At 44.9% G+C, this 22,609-nt stretch overlaps 1 protein-coding gene across 4 annotated transcripts in view; it reads right to left on the reverse strand.

Annotated features, from left to right (window-relative positions):
* The window catches only part of mpp2b (MAGUK p55 scaffold protein 2b), a 54,310-nt gene that overhangs the window by 8,104 nt on the left and 23,597 nt on the right, over positions 1 to 22,609 (reverse strand). For 2 of the 4 annotated variants that reach the window (XM_046368961.1, XM_046368960.1), the window contains exons 3-6: positions 7,559 to 7,659; positions 2,446 to 2,622; positions 1,944 to 2,099; positions 1,459 to 1,686 (exon numbers count right to left, since the gene is read on the reverse strand). In XM_046368961.1, the coding sequence (XP_046224917.1) occupies positions 1,459 to 1,686; positions 1,944 to 2,099; positions 2,446 to 2,622; positions 7,559 to 7,659 (662 nt within the window). Of the gene's footprint in view, positions 1 to 1,458; positions 1,687 to 1,943; positions 2,100 to 2,445; positions 2,623 to 7,558; positions 7,660 to 7,852; positions 8,000 to 22,609 lie in introns of those variants that run through there. The other 2 variants (XM_046368963.1, XM_046368962.1) reach the window with 2 other exon arrangements.

Raw genomic sequence — 22,609 nt, forward strand, 5'->3', positions numbered from 1 at the left:
GCTCTCTGCTCGGAACAGCTTGAAGTCGCCTCCGGCAATCAAAATACTTCCAAATGAACCCGCGTCGGCCGTCAGGAAGAAATTCAAGGGAGTAACCACTCAAAATTTGTTGTCCGAACCTTTTGAAATACGCCCCAACATATTTCAAACGAATAGCCCAGACCTGATGTTATCCAGTCAGCCATGAGGGGCCGATTCAAAGGCACTCTTTCAAAAGGGCGTCTGGCCCAGGGCCTCTGTCCAGCTCATATTGGGCCTTGGCTGGTCAGTGGAATGGGATACACAGTACAGAGCTGTGGGTTATTGGCATGACATGAATTACTGTTATTTGAGACAGGTGTCCTGTCCTGTGAGCTTTTCCTTGTTCGTTTCCATTTGGGCCATTCTGTCACTGAGTACACTCAGTCTATAACACTCTTTGGCTCCTTTGAGACCCTGTGACCATTAGCTAGACTCCAGGGTTAAACACTCACAGAGCTAAGGACACTATACCAACAAATAAATTCAAAGGCTGGGCCTCTAAATGGAAAGGGGTTGTTTAAAAGAAGTAAGAGTAACCAGTAATGTGTTTTGGGTGTATTCATTCAGGGTGCATACTAAGAGGAACAATCCACTATTTTGAATAACTTACTTACTGCAGTTAAAACATTTGCAAATGGTGTGAAACTCTTAAACAATCTTATATACAACGTTTTTGTCAGCTGAAATACTGAGGATGTGGCTGGAAATCATACATCGATAACATTTTCTTTCTAGTTGAAACATATCTACTGTACAGATCAGTTTTTTTCCTCTCAGGTTGTTTTTGGTTTGCTCTAAATCCTACTCACTCCCGTAGCTAATTCATTATTCATGAGAGAAAATAATTGAGTAGGATTATATGGGGTCAATTACACGCCATTTGTATTGAATTCAAAATAAAATCAATCGTGAACATGAAAAATAAAGTTGAGAAGGTAAACATATTTACCAGGAGGGGTAAAATAATGTATGTTGAAATCAAAAACCAAACAATTGAAAGCATAATATATAGAATTGTAAACAAAAAATAAGACATCAAAAGCAAAACCCCAAAACTAATTTTAAAGCGAGAGCAAAACTCTGTGACAAATTATTTTAAAAAATACTTGAAAACTAATGCAAAAAAATATTTTCTGTTAAACTCCTAGCAACCAATCCTTTTGAATTGCATATAGATCTGAAAAGATTTGATAGGTATAAGAAAGATGGTAATAGCTCTAACTGTACTCCGACAGACAAAGTGGATCTTTTGGGGCATATTGGATACACCTATCCAATGCTTTCAGATCTAATGAAGTAAAAAAAAAAAACGGATATGGGCTAGGGTTCCAACTAGAATGAATCATAGGACCCTGGGAATTTCAGCATCTGTTGCTGAGGTCATATGGGTCAATGTATGGGGTACACCGAGGGATCAAGGGCCAGGGCTCAACTCACCTGGCGTGGGGTGTGAGGCTCCTGGTAGCTGGGGAGGATCTTGAGCACCACGCTGCCGCTGGCCTCCTTTAGCATCTGCTGGAGCACCTTGGGGTCATTGCCCACCTCTTTTGCATTCACCTCCTTGATAATGTCACCCACGTAGAGGAGGCCCTGCTGGTCGATCATCCCGCCATGAAGGATGCGGGCGATCACCAGCTCTCCACTCTCCACCCGAAATGTCACACCCTGCAAAGACAAAGATGTAGCCCTTTAATTTTACCATTGGTTTTTATCTACCTGAGCCGAGTCAAAGAAGAGGGAAACATCCAGGACCATGACTAGGAGTACTAACAAAGGCTTAACAAGGACCACCATTTTATTTTTCAGTTTCATAAAGAACCACACCACAACTCAACACACAGTTGCACATGTAAACCACTGTAAAGCCATTTCAAAATGGCTGCCATGGTGTCCAGCATTTCTTGTCCATCACTGAGTCTTACCAGGTGCTCTCCAGACACCTTGCGGATGCCCACCATCCTGACTGCATCTGGGGGCACAGGCTGGTTGTTGAAGGCAGCGTCCATGAAGGAACAGGGGCTGGGAGGAGGAGTCTCAAAGGTCTTGGAGGCCACCGAATCATGGGTTTCCATGAGAGACTGTGGACCAATAGGGACAGAGGATCGAGATGCGGATGATTGCATGGCACATACTGTACGATAGAATTGTTCGAGTAAGACAGTAATATTCACAACTGATCTTAAGAAGACTGCATTGGATACATTAAGCAAATTAGCATGGCACCCATGGTAGCAACACCAGTTAGGACAGTTTCTCTTCAGTAGGGGATTTCTTTGAGAATGGAGTAGAAGTCGCAGAGTTGGAGTGCTGATCTAGGATCAGTTTAGCCTTTTAGATCATGATGAATAAGATTGCATGGACAGATTGCGTGATCCTAGATCAGCTATGATATCGAGCATAAACGAAACCGTCGAGCGTGCAGACCTGGAAGTGTGGCTCCTTCAGTATGCACGCCAGTTCGTCTGCGGCCTTGCTCCTGTGCGTGAGGGGAGTGAGCTCCTTCAGGATGTCCTGCACCAGCTCCATGTTGTTGTCACTCACCGCCTCCAGCCTGGACTCCTCCAGGTTCTCATGGGCCTGCGGGTAGCAGGGAGACGGGAACTGAAGGTCAAAAAGTTATTGTTAATAACTAGCCATCTTTGTTGGTCATTTTAGCCCATTGCAGTAATTATTTATACGTACTATTTAGCAGACACGTTTATCCAAAGCAACTTTCAGTGCAGTGAGTACATACATTTTAGTATTCAAACCCACGACCCTGGCATTCCAACTGAGCCACACAGGACCAATAGTACCGAATTAGAGCAAATATATGGCAAATCTCGCGACGCACTTAGGCCGAACAAAGAGTCACAGAGTATTTACTATGAACTCAGTTACTTTCTAGCAATAAAGTCACTGTCCTGTAAAAACACAGAAAACATCTAAAGAAACACAGTGCAACTCCCATGCAGCAACAAACCACTTTGAGTCACGACTTCACCGAAAAATATGTGTCTGCCCTAAAACAATCAGATACACTGTGTGTTTTCTCCCTGTGCTGTGGAGCATCAATATTTTAGTTTATATGAATATTGCACTTCGTCTTTTGCACTGAGGGCACTGGGCCTACTTTACTGAACATGTCCTCACCTTTTAACACGACTGGCCTCTGGCCCACCACCCATGTGGGACTTATGAACTAAATCATAATGTGCTCGCTCCTGCCCCTCAATCTCCAAGTGTTTATTTCCCATTAACAGAAAACCCTCTAATTAATTTAGAAGTTTGAAATGCTGCATAGTGCTTAATTAAATGGTTCCACTTTATATCAACATATGCTGGCTTCAACCATTATACGGTAGATACAGTGTAATTACAATGTTGAGGCAGTGTTACAGTGTTGAGGCAGTGTTACAGTGTTGAGGCAGTGTTACAGTGCTGAGGCAGTGTTACAGTGTTGAGGCAGTATTACAGTGTTGATGCAGTGTTACAGTGTTGAGGCAGTGTTACAGTGTTGAGGCAGTGTTACAGTGTTGAGGCAGTGTTACAGTGTTGAGGCAGTATTACAGTGTTGAGGCAGTGTTACAGTGTTGAGGCAGTATTACAGTGTTGAGGCAGTGTTACAGTGTTGAGGCAGTATTACAGTGTTGAGGCAGTGTTACAGTGTTGAGGCAGTGTTACAGTGTTGAGGCAGTATTACAGTGTTGAGGCAGTGTTACAGTGTTGAGGCAGTGTTACAGTGTTGAGGCAGTATTACAGTGTTGAGGCAGTGTTACAGTGTTGAGGCAGTGTTACAGTGCTGAGGCAGTGTTACAGTGCTGAGGCAGTGTTACAATGTTGTGTTACAGTGTTGAGGCAGTGTTACAGTGTTGAGGCAGTGTTGAGGCAGTGTTACAGTGTTGAGGCAGTGTTACAGTGTTGAGGCAGTGTTACAGTGTTGAGGCAGTATTACAGTGTTGAGGCAGTATTACAGTGTTGAGGCAGTGTTACAGTGTTGAGGCAGTGTTACAGTGTTGAGGCAGTATTACAGTGTTGAGGCAGTGTTACAGTGTTGAGGCAGTGTTACAGTGCTGAGGCAGTGTTACAGTGCTGAGGCAGTGTTACAATGTTGAGGCAGTGTTACAGTGCTGAGGCAGTGTTACAGTGCTTAGGCAGTGTTACAGTGTTGAGGCAGTGTCACAGTGTTGAGGCAGTGTGACAGTGCTGAAGCAGTGTTACAGTGTTGAGGCAGTGTTACAGTGCTGAGGCAGTGTTACAGTGTTGAGGCAGTGTTACAGTGTTGAGGCAGTGTTACAGTGCTGAGGCAGTGTTACAGTGTTGAGGCAGTGTTGAGGCAGTGTTACAGTGTTGAGGCAGTGTGACACTGTTGAGGCAGTATTACAGTGTTGAAGCAGTGTTACAGTGTTGAGGCAGTATTACAGTGTTGATGCAGTGTTACAGTGTTGAGGCAGTGTTACAGTGCTGAGGCAGTGTTACAGTGTTGAGGCAGTGTTACAGTGCTGAGGCAGTGTTACAGTGTTGAGGCAAGTACAGTGTAACTACAATGCTGACCCAAATTAGAACAAGATAAATGGATAAGAACACTGAGAAAACAACTCAAATAAGGATATCAATACATAGCAGTTAATCTGCTGCTGCACAGCCTATAAAAATAGATCAGATATCATTTAACATTCCACCGCCCTGCTACGTTACTCCCAAACAGACACAAATAGCCATGTTGTTTTATGGGTAGATTTACAGAGACAGTCAATCCCACAGAGACATGCTCCCATGGGCCTGTTGTCTAGTCTGGCAGCTATTGCTGTTTGTTTACGTGACGGAAGGGAACGCGCCCCTGCTGTTGAACAGGATATGAGTACACACAAACACTTGCTCGGACGCAGAAACACACACAGGCTGACAGACGGACGGACGAAACGGACTGACGGACGGACAGACAGACAGACAGACAGACAGACAGACAGACAGACAGACAGACAGACAGACAGACAGACAGACAGACAGACAGACAGACAGACAGACAAACAGACAGAGACACACACACACACACACACACTCTGTGTAGGAATCTTCTGCAGGAAGACTGGGTTTACTCAATGTGCTTTGGCAAGGGTCTGGCAACCTTGTGGAGCAAGCTGTCAGAAAGCGGTCCTTGGACAGCAGAACAACACAAATACTGCTGCTTAGATCAGGGGGTGGGGAGACAGACAGCCAGAAGGTTCAGCCCTCTTGGAATAGCTACCTTTAGTCTCTGCTGTTGTTGTCTGGCTTTATAAGCTCCTTCACAGGCACATTGAAAATATGTGAGGCTGAAGAATCCAAATAGAGTGAAAGGACTGCGTGTGCATATTAAGTCTTTGTCCCGTTTAAAATACATTCTGTAGACCCCCTAAATTGACAAGAATACTGTATCTACCTTCAGTCTCTGTTGTTGTTGTCTGGCTTTGTAAGCTACTCGATATACACATTTGAAATAGTATACGGCAGCATTGACAAAACAAACACGGAGAGGACTGTACTGTATGCACACACTCTTCCAAAATGGTCCTTCGATTGTCCCCATAGGATAATCCTTTTTGGTTCCAGGTAGAACCCCTTTGGTTTCCATGTGCAGCCCTCTGTGGAAGCGGTTCTACATTGGAACCGAACCAAGTGTTCTACCTTGAACCAAAAAAAAGGGTTCTTCAAACGATGCTCCTATGGGGACAGCTGCGGAACCTTTCTAGGTTCTAGATAGCACCTTTTTTTCCCTAATAGTGTAGCATACCAGGTCTGTGTCGTCTCGTTCAAAAGACATAGGCCACCTCAAGACGTGAGTGAGAGCGAGAGCCTTTGCGCGCTTGTGATCTGATGCGCTATTTCAATGATTCAACAGTTCTGATGACTCCAATATAAGGAGCCAAGCAGTAGCTGCCATGTTGATAATTGATCGTGATGCACTGTTGCTTTGTGAATGGATTTTGGCATAGCTGCTCCATATACTAGATACCACGAAGAATAATACAATAGACTTGCTTGGAGGTCAATGGCAAGCAACAGTACACTCTGTTCAAAAAGCCTGTTTCGAGTCCTTGAACATAGGACAGTGTTCGTACAGCTTGCATCTGTGAATGAATCCTTTAGGAGCTTCCCATATATAGATAGACAAAAGGGGGACACACACACAGATAGACACACACACACACGCACAGATAATAAAGCGGTGGAAGCAGAGAGAGAGAGAGAGCAGAGAGAGAGAGAGCAGAGAGAGAGAGAGAGCAGAGAGAGAGAGAGCAGAGAGAGAGAGAGCAGAGAGAGAGAGCAGAGAGAGAGAGAGCAGGGGGAGAGAGAGAGAGAGAGAGAGAGAGAGAGAGAGAGAGAGAGAGAGAGAGCAGAGAGAGAGAGAGAGCAGAGAGAGAGAGAGAGAGAGAGAGAGCAGAGAGAGAGAGAGCAGAGAGAGAGAGAGAGAGAGCACAGAGAGAGAGAGCAGAGAGAGAGAGAGCAGAGAGAGAGATGCAACTGAATGCATTTGATGCAGTGCTCCCCAAAGAGCTCTAATCTCCTTCTCGCTTCCAGAAAAACCCTGTCTGTCTGAATGCTCTGAATCGGAGAGAGAGAGAAAGACCACACAGCATTAGTGAGTCTGCGAGTCTGTTCTTTCTTTGAGAGCATGGCAAAGAACAGAGTATCCCCCAGGATTGTAAAATCTGAGAGCTTCTGACGGTTCCTAGGCCTCAACTGCATTAGAATAGATAGTGCAACAATCCCGACTATATTGTAATTTTAATAATTACAATGTTAATGTCAATGTTGATTTGTTAATTTCCTTCTCAAGGTTCTAAACTTAAATTGACGTTTTATTATTTTGTTTATCGATTGTGGACTTTTCATTCTAGTAGCTTTTGGGAAAAAATGTTTAAGGGTGCTGAATTTGGAATCATGCTCCTTTCTTTTCGGGAAAAGAACCCGGAGCTCAGTGGGGCGCTGCTCTCAATAGCCAGTCTGCTACTCCAAACTCCCTTTATCCCTCCCCTCCAACTTCAGTCTCTTCAAAAGCTGAAAATCTCAAAGTGTAAAACGAAGAACATGCATCCATTATATGTTGGAAAACTAGTAGCAGTCGTCATTAAAAAGAAAAGTCGATAAGGCAAGTTTTTGTTTTGGTATCTCTTCTCTCACAAGAAAGTAGCTTCTTTGTGCGTTTTGGTGAACTTTGTGAACTTTGTGCCTATTAAGGTTGTGACTTTGTGTCTCAGACAGAAAGTTGATAACATCCTTGAATCAAAACACCCATGACAATGCAGGTGTCTTTTGTTCTTGGCTAAATGTTTTTCTACTTGTAAAATAGTCATTTTACAGACATTTGAGTCCAGTGCAGACAGTTTCTGACAAGAACAGACTGATAAGTTGACTAAACAAACGATTCATGAATGGCAATTCCATCTATGTAAAAGCAAAGAATATAGTCATATGAAGACAACTAGAAGTCAACAAGAAAGCTATAACCTCAAACCGACAAGCCCAACAGATCCATAGAAAAGTAGGTATACTGTAGGTAAAGGTATATTCTCACCACAGGGCTCTCCATGATGCCCTTGAGGAAGATGAGGTCCAGGTCATTGGCCATGGTGGAGCTGGTGCTGTCACTCAAAGTGTCTAGAACCTGCTGCATAGCTGGAGACAGACACGGGAGAGAAGAGGACAGTTAGGACTACAGGTACCTCACCGTTCCACTTTTCCCCCCGGTGCAGTGAAAATCAAAAAATTAATTACAATTTAAGTAAGCTCTTTGCGGCAACTTTTTTTGAGTGCGGAGCTACTATATCGTTTGTATATCTATACTCGCTGGTTGTATACACATACTAACCCTTTGGGAGAGTGCAGTGGTTTTCATTTGATTAGTCACCATTGGTCAGCTCGTAAGGAAAACAAACACATAAAAGAGAGAGAGAGAGTGTGAGAGAATAGAGGTGTTCACCGGAAGCATGAGCAAAAGAACCTAGAGAAAAAGTAGTCTAGAGGAAAGCAATACAGAGAGAGATGAAATGCCTCACATCCTTTCCAAAGCAATCTCACCACTGTCAGTGAATTCCCTGTCAATTTTCTTTCTGACAGTGGAGACAGCATCTCACCTCCCCTTCGTCTCTCTCTCTCTCTACCTCTTATCTCTCTGGGGTAGAGTCACAGAGGGTGGGGGGGGCAGCAGGGACTGTACGATCTGAGGAAGTCACATCAACAACCCTTCAAAGCAACTCCACTTGTAAAACTAGGAAGGTTGGCAGTGCAGTTTGTCCACTGATTTTATATAACAAAGGGGACACAGAGCAGTTGACTGACTGACGGACTGCCACTAACCGACTGACAGACTGATGGAGACAGTGGCATTTCTTCTCAGAACACTATCCTTCCCTCGTTGTGTTGGATAGCTTATTGTTCATCTCACCGTCTCAACCTATCGCAATGCATCAAACTTGTAAATTGTCAGAGAAGTCCACTAGAGCATGGGTTCTCCATGTCGTAATGCATATATATATATATATATATATATATATATATATATATATATATATATATATATATATATATATATATATATATATATATTTTATATTGCCGTGGACTCCCCTTGCAGTACCTCCATGGACTGGGGGTCCAAGGCAGGGTATCGTAGTGGTTAGAGCGTTGGACTAGTAACATGGAAGGTTGCAAGTTCAAAATCCCCAGCTGACAAGGTACAAATCTGTCATTCTGCCCCTGAACAGGCAGTTAACCCACTGTTCCTAGGCCATCATTGCAAATAAGAATTTGTTCTTAATGACTTGCCTAGTTAAGTAAAGGTCAAATAAAAGGCCATATCCCAAAATTGATATACTGTATGGACTACATTTTTTAAAACTGAATATTACTAACAAAAACAGATGAAACATCTGTGAAATAAGCTTAAAGGGTGTAATACAATAACACAATGTCATTTCATTACATATCATTCATCTACAATGTAGGTTCTTAACCAAGGGAAACATGGGCCTGGGAGGCTCACAGGGATATTGGTTTCCACTGCAGTACTCCAACAATTATAAAATGTTTCAACCCAAACATAAAAGCATTGCAATTTAAACTTTAAAACTACAAAGTTTTCTCTGCCCCAAGGCAAAATATGTAGAATTGCAGGATATTAGCTTTAAAGCTGCAACAACAAAACATCTCTCTGCCCCATGACAAAATGTGCAAAATTACAGGAAATTAGCTTGAAAACCACATTTTCTCTCCGATGCCAAGAAACGGACCTTATAAATGTTCTTCCCCAGGGCCTGAGACTTGGTTCGTCCTGCCATTCACTACCAAAGGCATATTGAAACTCCTTGTTTGCTATTTCTGGAATGTGATACAAAACAAGGCAGCAGTGCGCTTCAGGACAATGTAGACGCCTCCGTGCGTTCAGGTAGGCTGTTTTTAGTGTTTATCCAACTGGATAAAAAATATATATACAATAATAATTATTATATCCCCCCACTTCTAAAACCAAAGTAGCGCCCCTGACTCAAGTTGTGTTCTGATTATGAGGGGGTCCCTGATAAACTTTCTATCATAAAACGGGTCCCCGACCCCAAAAGGTTTGAGAACCACTGCACTAGAGTTCCTTTTCCCCATGTCATCACTTGCTAACGAGGCATCATTCCCTAACGAGGGCGTGATATGTAACTCAGAGATGATCTGTGCAATAAGAGTGCAGTTCATCAATTTAATCAGCTCCATTAGGAGTGACTGTACGGCAAATCTGGAGACACAACGACCCTGCATCATTTACTGCCTCCCACTATAATATTGTTTTCTCATAACCATAGATCAAGGGTATGATTACCGTACCCTACCAGAGACCATTAAAACAACTATAAAACAGATCCAAAGCATAAAGTCCAGTTTTCAGCTCATGTTTCACCTGATTTAAGTTAACAAAAGTCGCATCTGGTCCAGGTAATTCCAGGTAATTCCAGGTAATTCATGAAATAGCACAAGTATGGGGGCGGGCCTTCCTCTTCTGTTCTCTATTGCTCCTCTATTGCTCCTCTAGCAAAGGGGAAGGCTGGTGTTTTTTGATCCTAACATGGACGACAATACTGAATATCTAAGGTGGACAACAATATGCATTGTGAACAATAAGATTTGGAGGACAAGATGCATGATGATGTATGACGGCCATAAAATAACATTATTTTGAAACATATCCAAACGGAATTTTAAGAAAGAAGAAGAAAGCTGGACACTATGAAGTATGTAAATGATGTTAGGTAGTCAAATAACGAACCCATGTATTGATGTGAAAACAGATTTGCATTCATATGAATCTATCAGATTTGTTCAAATAAAAAATATTTAAAAAAATTTATAAAATATTATTTTGTGTATTTTATGTGACCCTCTAATAGTGGCTGGGATAAACTTCTACGAATTCCACTCCATAACACTATAGCTCTGGTTGCACAGACGGGTAAGTAGTTCAGTACTCACATCACCATAGAGACACTTCACAAACACAGCAAAGGCTATAAGGAACTCTGAGGTCAGGCATGCGTTGCACATCAGACACAGCCTTGACTTGTGTCAAAATAAATGGAAGTCACACACTCTTGTCCACTCCAAATCCTCGAGTATGTCCTATTTGAAGAGAAACACACTACGAATCTATGAGGAATCACACACTAACAAACACACAAACGGTATGTTACCACAAAATTCTCTGATGGTCGTAATGATACTGTTCATTTTCAAGATGATACTGACGAATGGTTTGTTTTGCGCTCCCTGTCATTTTTTACATCTGTCCTATCATTGCAGACCTCTCCCCAATAATAGAGACATTACTGTAGTTATACTCATCCTGGGCAACTTCTGCAGTTTCAACACATCCGCCCCCAGCTGTCAATAGCAAAACATAAAGATGCAGCCCTGGTCTTGGTTTGGCTTCCACCGGGACAGGAAGGAAGAACGGAAGGAAGGAAGGAAGGAAGGAAGAAATGCCTCCCTAAACAAATAATTAGATGTAGAGTGCAGTGGTAAAACCTTGTTATCCCTCCCCTCCTCCCCTTATCCTCTCTTCCCCTGGAGAAGAGGTTGCAGATCAAAATCTGGAGCGGTTGCAGAGAACAGATCAAAATGCTGACCAAGCTTTTTTAGGCCCTGCATAATTCTCTTTAATCACCAACACTCACCACAGTGTGCCACAGGGTTTGTTTACTTCAGTGTACAGGGCCCTTCTTTGCGTCTCTCTCTCTCTCTCTCTCTCTCTCTCTCTCTCTCTCTCTCTCTCTCTCTCTCTCTCTCTCTCTCTCTCTCTCTCTCTCTCTCTCTCTCTCTCTCTCTCTCTCTGTCTCTCTGTCTCTGTCTCTGTCTTCCTCTCTCTGTCTCTGTCTCTCTGGATTTATTGGCATGGGAAACATATGTTTACATTGCCAAAGCAAGTTAAATAGATAATAAACAAAAGTGAAATAAACAATAGAAAATGTACAGTAAACATTACACTCACAAAAGTTCCAAAAGAAGAAAGACATTCCAAATGTCATATTATGTCTATATACAGTGTTGAAATGACGTGCAAATAGTTAAAGTACAAAAAGGAGAGAAAAAATCAACATAAATATAGTTTGAATTTACAATGGTGTTTGTTCTTCACTGGTTGTCCTTTTCTTGTGGCAATAGATCACAAATATTGCTACTGTGATTGCAGTTTATCAAAATTGGATTTGTTTTCAAATTCATTGTGGGTCTGTGTAATTTGAGGTAAATATGTGTCTCTAATATGGTTTGGCAGGAGGTTAGGAAGTACAGCTCAGTTTCCATCTAATTTTGTAGGCAGTGTGCACATAGCATGTCTTCTCTTGAGAGCCAGGTTTGCGTTAGGTTGCCTTTCTCAATAGCAAGGCCATTCTCACTGAGTCTGTTATGCAGGTGAATGAGGACCCAAAAGCGACTTGGCGAAAACAGAGTTTTTAATCCAGTAAAGTTACTTTACAAACAAAAGGCATAATACTACTCGTAATGACGAGAACAGACTGGAGACTTGATCAAGAACTGCAGGTTGCCTCGGGAAGGCACTTGAACGTAGCAGACTCAGACACCTGCTCACCACGCAGCATCTGAGGGAAACACGACACGACAGGGCAATACATAGACACAGCACGGTGAATAATAGACAAGGATCCGACAGGACAGGAACGGAAAACAAGGGAAGAAATAGGGACTCTAATCAGGGGAAAAGATAAGGAACAGGTGTGGGAAGACTAAATGATTGATTAGGGGAATAGGAACAGCTGGGAGCAGGAACGGAACGATAGAGAGAAGAGAGAGCGAGAGAGTGAGAGAGGGAGGGGGAGAGAGAGGGATAGAAAGAGGGAAAGAACCTAATAAGACCAGCAGAGGGAAACGAATAGAAGGGGAAGCACAGGGACAAGACATGATAATCAATGACAAAACATGACAGTACCCCCCCACTCACCGAGCGCCTCCTGGCGCACTCGAGGAGGAATCCTGGCGGCAACGGAGGAAATCATCAATAAGTGAACGGTCCAGCACGTCCCGAGACGGAACCCAACTCCTCTCCTCAGGACCGTAACCCTCCCAATCCACTAAGTATTGGTGACCCCGTCCCCGAGAACGCATGTCCATGATCTTACGTACCTTGTAAATAGGTGCGCTCTCGACAAGGACGGGAGGGGGAGGGAAGACGAACGGGGGTGCGAAGAAAGGGCTTGACACAGGAGACATGGAAGACAGGATGGACGCGACGAAGATGTCGCGGAAGAAGCAGTCGCACAGCGACAGGATTGACGACCTGGGAGACACGGAACGGACCAATGAACCGCGGAGTCAACTTACGAGAAGCTGTCGTAAGAGGAAGGTTGCGAGTGGAAAGCCACACTCTCTGGCCGCAACAATACCTTGGACTCTTAATCCTGCGTTTATTGGCGGCTCTCACAGTCTGTGCCCTGTAACGGCAAAGTGCAGACCTCACCCTCCTCCAGGTGCGCTCACAACGTTGGACAAACGCTTGAGCGGAGGGAACGCTGGACTCGGCAAGCTGGGATGAGAACAGAGGAGGCTGGTAACCCAGACTACTCTGAAACGGAGATAACCCGGTAGCAGACGAAGGAAGCGAGTTGTGAGCGTATTCTGCCCAGGGGAGCTGTTCTGCCCAAGACGCAGGGTTTCTGAAAGAAAGGCTGCGTAGTATGCGACCAATCGTCTGATTGGCCCTCTCTGCTTGACCGTTAGACTGGGGATGAAACCCGGAAGAGAGACTGACGGACGCACCAATCAAACGACAGAACTCCCTCCAAAACTGTGACGTGAATTGCGGGCCTCTGTCTGAAACGGCGTCTAACGGGAGGCCATGAATTCTGAACACATTCTCGATGATGATTTGTGCCGTCTCCTTAGCGGAAGGAAGTTTAGCGAGGGAATGAAATGTGCCGCCTTAGAGAACCTATCGACAACCGTAAGAATCACAGTCTTCCCCGCAGACAAAGGCAGACCGGTAATGAAGTCTAGGGCGATGTGAGACCATGGTTGAGAAGGAATGGGGAGCGGTCTGAGACGACCGGCAGGAGGAGAGTTACCCGACTTAGTCTGCGCGCAGTCCGAACAAGCAGCCACGAAACGGCGCGTGTCACGCTCCTGAGTCGGCCACCAAAAGCGCTGGCGAATAGACGCAAGAGTGCCTCGAACACCGGGATGACCAGCTAACTTGGCAGAGTGAGCCCACTGAAGAACAGCCAGACGAGTGGAAACAGGAACGAAAAGGAGGTTACTAGGACAAGCGCGGCGACGCAGTGTGCGTGAGTGCTTGCTTAACCTGTCTTTCAATTCCCCAGACTGTCAACCCGACAACACGCCCATAAGGAAGAATCCCCTCGGGATCAGTAGAAGCCACAGAAGAACTACACAGACGGGATAAGGCATCAGGCTTGGTGTTTTTGCTACCCGGACGGTAAGAAATCACAAACTCGAAACGAGCGAAAAACAACGCCCAACGAGCTTGACGGGCATTAAGTCGTTTGGCAGAACGGATGTACTCAAGGTTCTTATGGTCTGTCCAAACGACAAAAGGAACGGTCGCCCCCTCCAACCACTGTCGCCATTCGCCTAGGGCTAAGCGGATGGCGAGCAGTTCACGGTTACCCACATCATAGTTGCGCTCAGATGGCGACAGGCGATGAGAAAAATAAGCGCAAGGATGAACCTTATCGTCAGACTGGAAGCGCTGGGATAGAATGGCTCCCACGCCTACCTCTGAAGCGTCAACCTCGACAATGAATTGTCTAGTGACGTCAGGAGTAACGAGGATAGGAGCGGACGTAAAACGTTCTTTTAGAAGATCAAAAGCTCCCTGGGCGGAACCGGACCACTTAAAACACGTCTTGACAGAAGTAAGAGCTGTGAGAGGGGCAGCAACTTGACCGAAATTACGAATGAAACGCCGATAGAAATTAGCGAAACCTAAAAAGCGCTGCAACTCGACACGTGACCTTGGAACGGGCCAATCACTGACAGCTTGGACCTTAGCGGAATCCATCTGAATGCCTTCAGCGGAAATAACGGAACCGAGAAAAGTAACGGAGGAGACATGAAAGAGCACTTCTCAGCCTTTACGTAGAGACAATTCTCTAAAAGGCGCTGTAGAACACGTCGAACGTGCTGTACATGAATCTCGAGTGACGGTGAAAAAATCAGGATATCGTCAAGATAGACAAAAACAAAGATGTTCAGCATGTCTCTCAGAACATCATTAACTAATGCCTGAAAAACAGCTGGCGCATTGGCGAGACCAAACGGCAGAACCCGGTACTCAAAATGCCCTAACGGAGTGTTAAACGCCGTTTTCCACTCGTCCCCCTCTCTGATGCGCACGAGATGGTAAGCGTTACGAAGGTCCAACTTAGTAAAGCACCTGGCTCCCTGCAGAATCTCGAAGGCTGATGACATAAGGGGAAGCGGATAACGATTCTTAACCGTTATGTCATTCAGCCCTCGATAATCCACGCAGGGGCGCAGAGTACCGTCCTTCTTCTTAACAAAAAAGAACCCCGCCCCGGCCGGAGAGGAAGAAGGCACTATGGTACCGGCATCAAGAGACACAGATAAATAATCCTCGAGAGCCTTACATTCGGGAGCCGACAGAGAGTATAGTCTACCCCGAGGAGGAGTGGTCCCCGGAAGGAGATCAATACTACAATCATACGACCGGTGAGGAGGAAGGGAGTTGGCTCGGGACCGACTGAAGACCGTGCGCAGATCATGATATTCCTCCGGCACTCCTGTCAAATCGCCAGGTTCCTCCTGAGAAGTGGGGACAGAAGAAATGGGAGGGATGGCAGACATTAAACACTTCACATGACAAGAAACGTTCCAGGATAGGATAGAATTACTAGACCAATTAATAGAAGGATTATGACATACTAGCCAGGGATGACCCAAAACAACAGGTGTAAAAGGTGAACGAAAAATCAAAAAAGAAATAGTCTCACTGTGGTTACCAGATACTGTGAGAGTTAAAGGTAGTGTCTCAAATCTGATACTGGGAAGATGACTACCATCTAAGGCAAACATGGGCGTAGGCTTGTCTAACTGTCTGAAAGGAATGTCATGTTTCCGAGCCCATGCTTCGTCCATGAAACAACCCTCAGCCCCAGAGTCAATCAAGGCACTGCATGTAGCACCCGAACCGGTCCAGCGTAGATGGACCGACATAGTAGTACAGGATCTAGATGAAGAGACCTGAGTAGTAGCGCTCACCAGTAGCCCTCCGCTTACTGATGAGCTCTGGCCTTTACTGGACATGAATTGACAAAATGTCCATCAAATCCGCAATAGAGGCACAGGCGGTTGGTGATCCTCCGTTCCCTCTCCTTGGTCGAGATGCGAATACCTCCCAGCTGCATGGGCTCAGTCTCTGAGCCAGAGGAGGAGATGGTTGCGATGCGGAGCAGGGAAACACCGTTGACGCGAGCTCTCTTCCACGAGCTTGGTGACGAAGATCTACCCGTCGTTCTATGCGGATGGCGAGAGCAATCAAAGAGTCCACACTGGAAGGAACCTCCCGAGAGAGAATCTCATCTTTGACCACTGCGTGGAGTCCCTCCAGAAAACGAGCGAGCAGCGCCGGCTCGTTCCAGTCACTAGAGGCAGCGAGAGTGCGAAACTCTATAGAGTAATCCGTTATGGATCGATCACCTTGGCATAGGGAAGCCAGGGCCCTAGAAGCCTCCCTACCAAAAACTGAACGGTCAAAAACCCGAATCATCTCCTCTTTAAAGTTCTGGTAATTGTTAGAACAATCAGCCCTTGCCTCCCAGATAGCTGTGCCCCACTCTCGAGCCCGGCCAGTAAGGAGTGAAATGACGTAAGCAACCCGAGCTCTCTCGCTAGAGTATGTGTTGGGTTGGAGAGAGAACACAATATCACACTGGGTGAGAAAGGAGCGGCACTCCGTGGGCTGCCCGGAGTAGCAAGGTGGGTTATTAACCCTAGGTTCCGGAGGCTCGGCAGGCCAGGAAGTAACAGGTGGCACGAGACGAAGACTCTGGAACTGTCCAGAGAGGTCGGAAACCTGAGCGGCCAGGTTCTCCACGGCATGGCGAGCAGCAGACAATTCCTGCTCGTGTCTGCCGAGCATGGCTCCTTGGATCTCGACGGCAGTGTTACGAGCATCTGTAGTCGCTGGGTCCATTCCTTGGTCGGATCCTTCTGTTATGCAGGTGAATGAGGACCCAAAAGCGACTTGGCGAAAACAGAGTTTTTAATCCAGTAAAGTTACTTTACAAACAAAAGGCATAATACTACTCGTAATGACGAGAACAGACTGGAGACTTGATCAAGAACTGCAGGTTGCCTCGGGAAGGCACTTGAACGTAGCAGACTCAGACACCTGCTCACCACGCAGCATCTGAGGGAAACACGACACGACAGGGCAATACATAGACACAGCACGGTGAATAATAGACAAGGATCCGACAGGACAGGAACGGAAAACAAGGGAAGAAATAGGGACTCTAATCAGGGGAAAAGATAAGGAACAGGTGTGGGAAGACTAAATGATTGATTAGGGGAATAGGAACAGCTGGGAGCAGGAACGGAACGATAGAGAGAAGAGAGAGCGAGAGAGTGAGAGAGGGAGGGGGAGAGAGAGGGATAGAAAGAGGGAAAGAACCTAATAAGACCAGCAGAGGGAAACGAATAGAAGGGGAAGCACAGGGACAAGACATGATAATCAATGACAAAACATGACAGAGTCTGTACGTAGTCAAAGATTTCCTTAATTTTGGGTCCATCACGGTGGTCAGGTATTCTGCCACTGTGTACTCTGTTTCAGGCCAAATAGCATTCTAGTGTACTCTGTTATTTAGTAAATTATTTCCAATGTGTCAAGTAATTATCTTATTGTTTTCTCATGATTTGGTTGGGTCTAATTGTGTTGCTGTCCTGGGGCTCTGTGAGGTCTGATTGTGTTTGTGAACAGAGCCCCAGGATCATCTTGCTTAGGGGGCTCTTCTCCAGGTTCATTTCTCTTTAGGTGATGGCTTTGCTATGGAGAGATTTACTGTCAGGGCCCAGGTCTGACAGAATCTGTGCAGAAGATCTAAGTGATGCTGTAGGCCCTCCTTGGTTGGAGAGAGAAGCATCAGATCATCAGCAAACAGTAGATATTTGACTTCAGATTCTAGTAGGGTGTGGCCGGGTGATGGAGACCGTTCTAGTGCCCTCGCCAATTTGTTGATATATATGTTGAAGAGGGTGAGGCATAGGTTGCATCCCTGTCTCACCCCCGGCCCTGTGGAAAGAAATGTGTGTGGTTTTTTGCCAATTTTAACCGCACACTTGTTTGTGCACATGGATTTTATAATGTCGTATAGTTTTACCTCAACAAAACTTTCCATCAATTTGTATAGCAGGCCCTAATGCCAAATTGAGTCGAAAGCTTTTTTGAAATCAACAAAGCATGAGAAGACTTTGCCTTTGTTTTGGTTTGTTTGTTTGTCAATTAAGGTGTGCAGGGTGAATACGTGGTCTGTCGTACGGTAATTTGCTAAAAAGACCATTTTACATTTGCTCAGTAGATTGTTTTCGCTGAGGAAATGTACAAGTCTGCTGTTAATGATGAAGCAGTTCTCTGTTGACGCATATCCCACAGTAGTTATTGGGGTCAAATTTGTCTCCACTTTTGTGGATTGGGGTGATCAGTCCCTGGAAATTATTTTGTCCTGTAGTTCATTCAGTGTCTCCTGACCCCTCCTGTCTCAGCCTCCAGTATTTATGCTGCAGTAGTTTATGTGTCGGGGGGCCGGGGTCAGTTTGTTATATCTGGAGTACTTCTCCTGTCCTATTCGGTGTCCTGTGTGAATCTAAGTGTGCATTCTCTAATTCTCTCCTTCTCTCTTTCTTTCTCTCTCTCGGAGGACCTGAGCCCTAGGACCATGCCCCAGGACTACCTGGCATGATGACTCCTTGCTGTCCCCAGTCCACCTGGCCGTGCTGCTGCTCCAGTTTCAACTGTTCTGCCTTATTATTATTCGACCATCCTGGTCATTTATGAACATTTGAACATCTTGGCCATGTTCTGTTATAATCTCCACCCGGCACAGCCAGAAGAGGACTGGCCACCCCACATATGCTCTCTCTAATTCTGTCTTTCTTGCTCTCTCTCGGAGGACCTGAGCCCTAGGACAATGCCCCAGGACTACCTGACATGATGACTCCTTGCTGTCCGCAGTCCATCTGACCATGCTGCTGCTCCAGTTTCAACTGTTCTGCCTTATCATTATTCGACCATGCAGGTCATTTATGAACATTTGAACATCTTGGCCATGTTCTGTTATAATCTCCACCTGGCACAGCCAGAAGAGGACTGGCCACCCCACATAGCCTGGTTCCTCTCTAGGTTTCTTCCTAGGTTTTGGCCTTTCTAGGGAGTTTTTCCTAGCCACCGTGCTTCTACACCTGCATTGCTTGCTGTTTGGGTTTTAGGCTGGGTTTCTGTACAGCACTTTGAGATATCAGCTGATGTACGAAGGGCTATATAAATACATTTGATTTGATTTGATTCACTGTAATTGGAGAATCCATCTGAGAATCCAGTGAGTCTCCCTCCCTCTCTCCCTCCCTCCCTCCCTCCCTCCCTCCCTCCCTCCCTCCCTCCCTCCCTCCCTCCCTCTCTCCCTCTCTCCCTCTCTCCCTCCCTCTCTCCCTCCCTCCCTCCCTCCCTCCCCTCACATTTACTCCTGTTCTTATTCCCATCATTCCGACAATGCTGACATCACAGTAGGCTCTTTACATGGCTTGAATAAGATAAAAAGGAGAGCTAAATAACGGAGGAGGGGAAAGAAGTAGCCTAGCCATGCTTTTGGAATAGGTTTGCCATCAAGGTAGATTACGAGCGAAGTTGTGAAAGTGACAAGAGAATAATGGACCTATTCAACAGCGGTTGGTTACTGCCGCCATTGTTGTATTATTCAGAGGGATTATCACAAATCCAACATGGCCTCCTTCTTGTGTCGCAATGCCTTGCTGCTCTGTGTCAGTTGCCAGATTGGGTTGCCTCGCTCACTTTCCCCGACCTATACTACAATAAAAGAGTTGTAGAATTAAGAGTAAGAAGAGTACAGGTCAGAAGTTCACCAACATAGATTTAGATGTCAGTATTAGTTCAGGTGATCCCTTTCCCATAGTGTATGCGGAATATGTGTAATGCATGCTATTGTGTTTCAAATTAAAACACAGTATCATCTTTACGTATTAAATTATAGTAGGGGAACGATTACCGTGAAATCCTCCCCTATGAACTGTGTCCAGCTACCATTGCCAGGATTTAATAGTTTCAACCACGCTAAAGAAGTACTCATCTATCTCTATCCCACAATTGATGTACACAGTAAAAACAGTAAAAACGCAAGCATTTGTACAGTAATCAACTAATCAACTTTGCCACCCCCCCTCCCTCATTGGAATGTAATACAAAACGAGGCAACGGTGTGCTTTTGGACTATACTTTTGAACGCCTCTGAGTGTTGGTTAGGCTGTTTGGAGTATTTGCCACCCCCCCTCCCTCCCTTCCTAAACCAAAGTTGCACCCCTGTATAAGTGTGTAGAGCAGTCAGCAAGATTACCACATTCCACTGGCTTTATTAACAGCCTAAGATGGCAGATAGACGAAGGCTTTGGCCACTAGCCCATCACAAAAGATAAAACTACATCAAAGAATGCTCCCTTCTTGTCCATATTCACCCAAAACAACAGCATGAGGCCACAGGTGACCAGCCATTGATTGCTAAGCTTCAGTTGATGTCATGGGGAAGCCGCTAAGGTACCACAACGAAAACAATACAATCGGTTGTAATACCGGTTGTAATAACCTCTGTTTGCTTTAGGGGAAAAGGTAGACATCTTTAAACTAGAAAAAATAATAGGGAGAGGGGACTACCTTGAGTTACACACACACTCATGCATTCTCATGCTATGCGGTTTAGCATTCCCATGCTAACAACAGCTGCAATTAAAGCACCAATGTTGCACATGAAAGTTCTTATTGCTTGTGTTTCAGCACCCTCTGCTATTCTCAACCGGATGCATACGGTTTTCAGGGGAAATGGAAAGAGAGCCTGTGACGCAACTTACGCTTTTGGACGTTACCAAGGCGACCCTCCATCTTAACTCCTCCTCCACATTTACTGGACTGGTTGAACAGTGCAGAAGATAACCTCCGCAGAGAGTTTTTCTCTCTCGTCAGGACCCGAAAGAAAGAAATGACGTTTTTACGCCTGCTACGTTAGGTTAGTGCTTCGGGAACACAGTAGGGAACATTAACCTCAGCAATAGAGGAGGCAACCGGTTGCTATGGAGCACTACGGCTCCTGTGAGGGAGGCAGGGGGTATGGGTGTTTTTGTTGTGTAGTGAATCCACATAGGGAATACACTGGTCTGAGATCTGTCTGTCATTGTCGTGCCATACATACAGTACCAGTCAAAAGGTTGAACATACCTACTCATTCAAGGGTTTTTCTTTATTTTACTATTTTCTACATTGTAGGATAATAGTGAAGACATCAAAGCTATGAAATAACACATATGGAATCATGTAGTAACCAAAAAAGTGTTAAACAAATCTAAATATATTTTATATTTCAGATACTTCAAAGTAGCCACCATTTGCCTAATTGACAGCTTTGCACACTCTTGGCATTCTCTCAACCAGCTTCATGAGGTAGTCACCTGGAATGCATTTAAAATGTTAAAAATTACTTTTTGGAATTTCTTTCCTTCTTAATGTGTTTGAGCAAATCAGTTGTGTTGTGACAAGGTAGGGCTGGTATACAGAAGTTATCCCTTTTTGGTAAAAGACCAAGTCCATATTATGGCAAGAACAGCTCAAATAAGCAAAGAGAAATTACAATTCATCATTATTTTAAGACATGAAGGTCAGTGCTATGATGAAACAGGCTCTCATGAGGACCGCCACAGGAAAGGAAGACCCACAATTACCTCTACTGCAGAGGATAAGTTTATTAGAGTTACCAGCTTCAGAAATTACAGCCCAAATAAATTCTTCACAGAGTTCAAGTAACAGACACATCTCATTTTCAACTGTTCAGAGGAGACTGCGTGAATAAGGCCTTCATGGTCAAATTGCTGTAAAGAAACCACTACTAAAGGACACCACTAAGAAGAAGAGACTTGCTTGGGCCAAGAAATTAGCAATGGATATTAGACCGGTGGAAATCTGTCCTTTGGTCCAAATTTGATATTTTGATTCCAACCGGCGTGTCTTTGTGAGACGCAGAGTAGGTGAACGGATGATCTCCGCATGTGTGGTTCCCTCCGTGAAGCATGGAGGAGGAGGTGTGAGGGTGCTTTGCTGGTGACACGGTCAGTGATTTATTTATAATTCAAGGCACACTTAACCAGCATGGCTACCACAGCATTCTGCAGCGATACACCATCCCATCTGGTTTGTGCTTAGTGGGACTATCATTTGTTTTTCAACAGGACAATGACCCAACACACCTCCAGGTTGTGTAAGGGTTATTTGACCAAGAAGGAGAGTGATGTGGTGCTGCATCAGATTACCTGTCCTCCACAATCACCAGACCTCAACCCAATTTGAGATGGTTTGAGATGAGTTGGACCGCAGAGTGAAGGAAAAGCAGCCAACAAGTGCTCAGCATATGTGGGAACTGTTGAAAAAGCATTCCAGGTGAAGCTGGTATGCCAAGAGTGTACAAAGCTGTCATCAAGGCAAAGGGTGGCTACTTTGAAGAATCTCAAATATTCAATATTATTTTTGGTTACTACATGATTCCAAATGTGTTATTTCACAGTTTTGATGTCTTCACTATTATTCTATAATGTAGAAAATAGTAAAAATAAAGATAAATCCTTGAATGAGTAGGTGTGTCCAAACTTTTGACTGGTACTGTATGTCAGAGGGGTTAGCTAAAGTACATACAGATCTGGGGTCAGGTGATATGGGGATTGTGTCACAGAGGAGCAGACACTGGTTTTAGCAGATAGACAGTCATTTCCAAGCGCATGCACACACACACACATACAAATACACACGCCTCCATGGAGCGCCTGA

This window comes from Oncorhynchus gorbuscha, linkage group LG11 (genome assembly GCF_021184085.1).
Source record: "Oncorhynchus gorbuscha isolate QuinsamMale2020 ecotype Even-year linkage group LG11, OgorEven_v1.0, whole genome shotgun sequence".
In the NCBI taxonomy this organism is placed as follows: domain Eukaryota; kingdom Metazoa; phylum Chordata; class Actinopteri; order Salmoniformes; family Salmonidae; genus Oncorhynchus; species Oncorhynchus gorbuscha.